General features: G+C 45.8%; 2 protein-coding genes across 2 annotated transcripts in view; one reads left to right on the top strand and one right to left on the bottom strand. All coding sequences in view use genetic code 11, as the record gives it.

The window, feature by feature from the left end:
- The window catches only part of EGR_08960 (hypothetical protein), a gene marked incomplete at both ends in the record, with an annotated part of 1,961 nt that extends 1,187 nt beyond the window's left edge, over positions 1-774 (top strand). The window contains 2 exons of the mRNA XM_024498209.1: positions 462-599; positions 673-774. Coding sequence (XP_024347351.1) covers positions 462-599; positions 673-774 — 240 coding nt within the window. The remainder of the gene's footprint in view (positions 1-461; positions 600-672) is intronic.
- Positions 775-856: 82 nt separating this feature from the next.
- EGR_08959 (hypothetical protein) lies at positions 857-1,610 on the bottom strand (the record flags this gene model as incomplete). Its single annotated transcript, XM_024498208.1, has 3 exons — positions 857-933; positions 1,423-1,568; positions 1,606-1,610. The coding sequence occupies 3 exons, from the start codon at positions 1,608-1,610 to the stop codon at positions 857-859; spliced, it is 228 nt and encodes a 75-aa protein (XP_024347350.1).
- Between the last annotated feature and the right edge of the window lie 133 nt (positions 1,611-1,743).

The following is a 1,743-nucleotide window of genomic DNA, read 5'->3' as shown; positions in this document are numbered from 1 at the left end:
GAAGACAATAAATAGGGGTATATGTAATCCAACTTTGCAGTCTTAGGTACCGTATGGAAGGAGATTATTTGTATTTACTGCCTCTCAATTCTCCGCCGTGCTTTATTGTGAATCCACCAGTGTTGCAAACCAATGCATTAATAGGAGACCGATCAATTGCTGTGAATAACTTTCTCTACTAGGCGGGTGATTTCAAATGCAAAGCTACTTGCAAGATGATACTACACATAATTGGAATCTCCTTCACAATATGTTATTACGTGTAAATTTGATCATAACGCTTCAGTCTTTTTTGAAACACAAGCACGCATTCGTGGCAGACGAAGGCGGCTCTTTACACGAGCTTGAATTCGCCTCAACCATTATCGCCCTCTTCTCCTCTCTACCTTCGTCTTTCTTTCCTCCACTTCCGCTTTCACCTCTGCCCTCGCCTCCAACGCCACCTCTACCTCCTTCTTCAGGTCCACATTCGCCAACGAACACTCTCCATTCTTTTTCTCCTTCTCACCTCCATTCTTCTTTGCCTCAAACTCAACCACCTCCATTTCCTCCTCCTCCTCCTTCTCTTACTCCTCCTGCGTATTTCCATCCCGGTTCTCGTTTGTCTTCAACTTCACGGTCTCACTCTTACTTCAACCCCCATCCTTTCTCCATCCCCTTCCCTTCTCGCAGATCCAGTATCCCATCACCTACAAACAGACACACACCTATGCAATGCATGTATCTGAGCACCTCAATTGTGCGCCTACATGTATCTTCTTCCCCTCCAACTGACCAGTCATCTACAAGGCACAAGCAACTCCAGTTCAATTCACTGTCTCTCACTACCACACATCTCTCCTCTCAACTCAGCATGTCAACCACAATGTAAAACACAATCACCTTCGTAGTATTCCACGATTTGCACAGGAAACGTTCCAGGTGGTCGATAAACTACAACGAACAAAAGCACAATGGAATATTCACTAGTCGCCTCGGCATTGAAGTTACACTGACGATTGACAGTACGCAACAAGAAAATGGCATGAATTGGTGGAATAATACTGAGTCTTACCGAAGGATGGCATCGCAATCACGAGTGAAGACTTGGCCGTCTCCTCCATTGCACGATTCCTCACCATCGGTGGATGGCCATGAATGGAGTAGAGGCGATGCAAATGGGAAACTGCTTCTGGCACCACTACAACATGTGCAAATGCATATCTCGTACTTCGAGTCCACCGACTTCTCTAACCACACCAACATCATCCTGGTCAGTACAGGTGGCATGAAACACAAAAATCTTTTCTCTCTCTAGTTCTTTGTTTCAGTGGATGTAGTAGGTAATTCACAATTGGCACTAAATACCACATGCGAGGTGGGCAGTAGGGGTGGAAACGAAGAGACAAAGGGAGGAGAGAAAGAAGAAAAGGGCACACTTACGGAACTGATCAATTGCTTCTGGGTAACAAACAGGATGGGAACGTTCAGCGAGTCTAACATTATTCTCCTCTTCCTCTTTCTCCTGCTCCTCCTCCTGCTTCTCCTTCTCCTCATCTATTTTCTCTGTTTCTGTACGACCAACGTCCCTAGTGTCTACAATGCCATGCACATTCCTCCTCTAACCTCATCCCATAAAGCAATCTGCTTGTCCTCGCCCATGGCAGCTTCCAATTTCCTACATGTTGGTTAGGCTCTACCGATCACAGCACTGAAAATCAGGCCATGCACTGTACAAAACGCTGCTAATTCGCAGCATTGACG

The sequence above is a fragment of the Echinococcus granulosus genome, assembly GCF_000524195.1.
Source record: "Echinococcus granulosus chromosome Unknown EG_S00126, whole genome shotgun sequence".
NCBI classification, from domain to species: domain Eukaryota; kingdom Metazoa; phylum Platyhelminthes; class Cestoda; order Cyclophyllidea; family Taeniidae; genus Echinococcus; species Echinococcus granulosus.
Note: the sequence above shows the minus strand (reverse complement) of the source record. Positions and strands in the feature narration are given on the sequence as shown.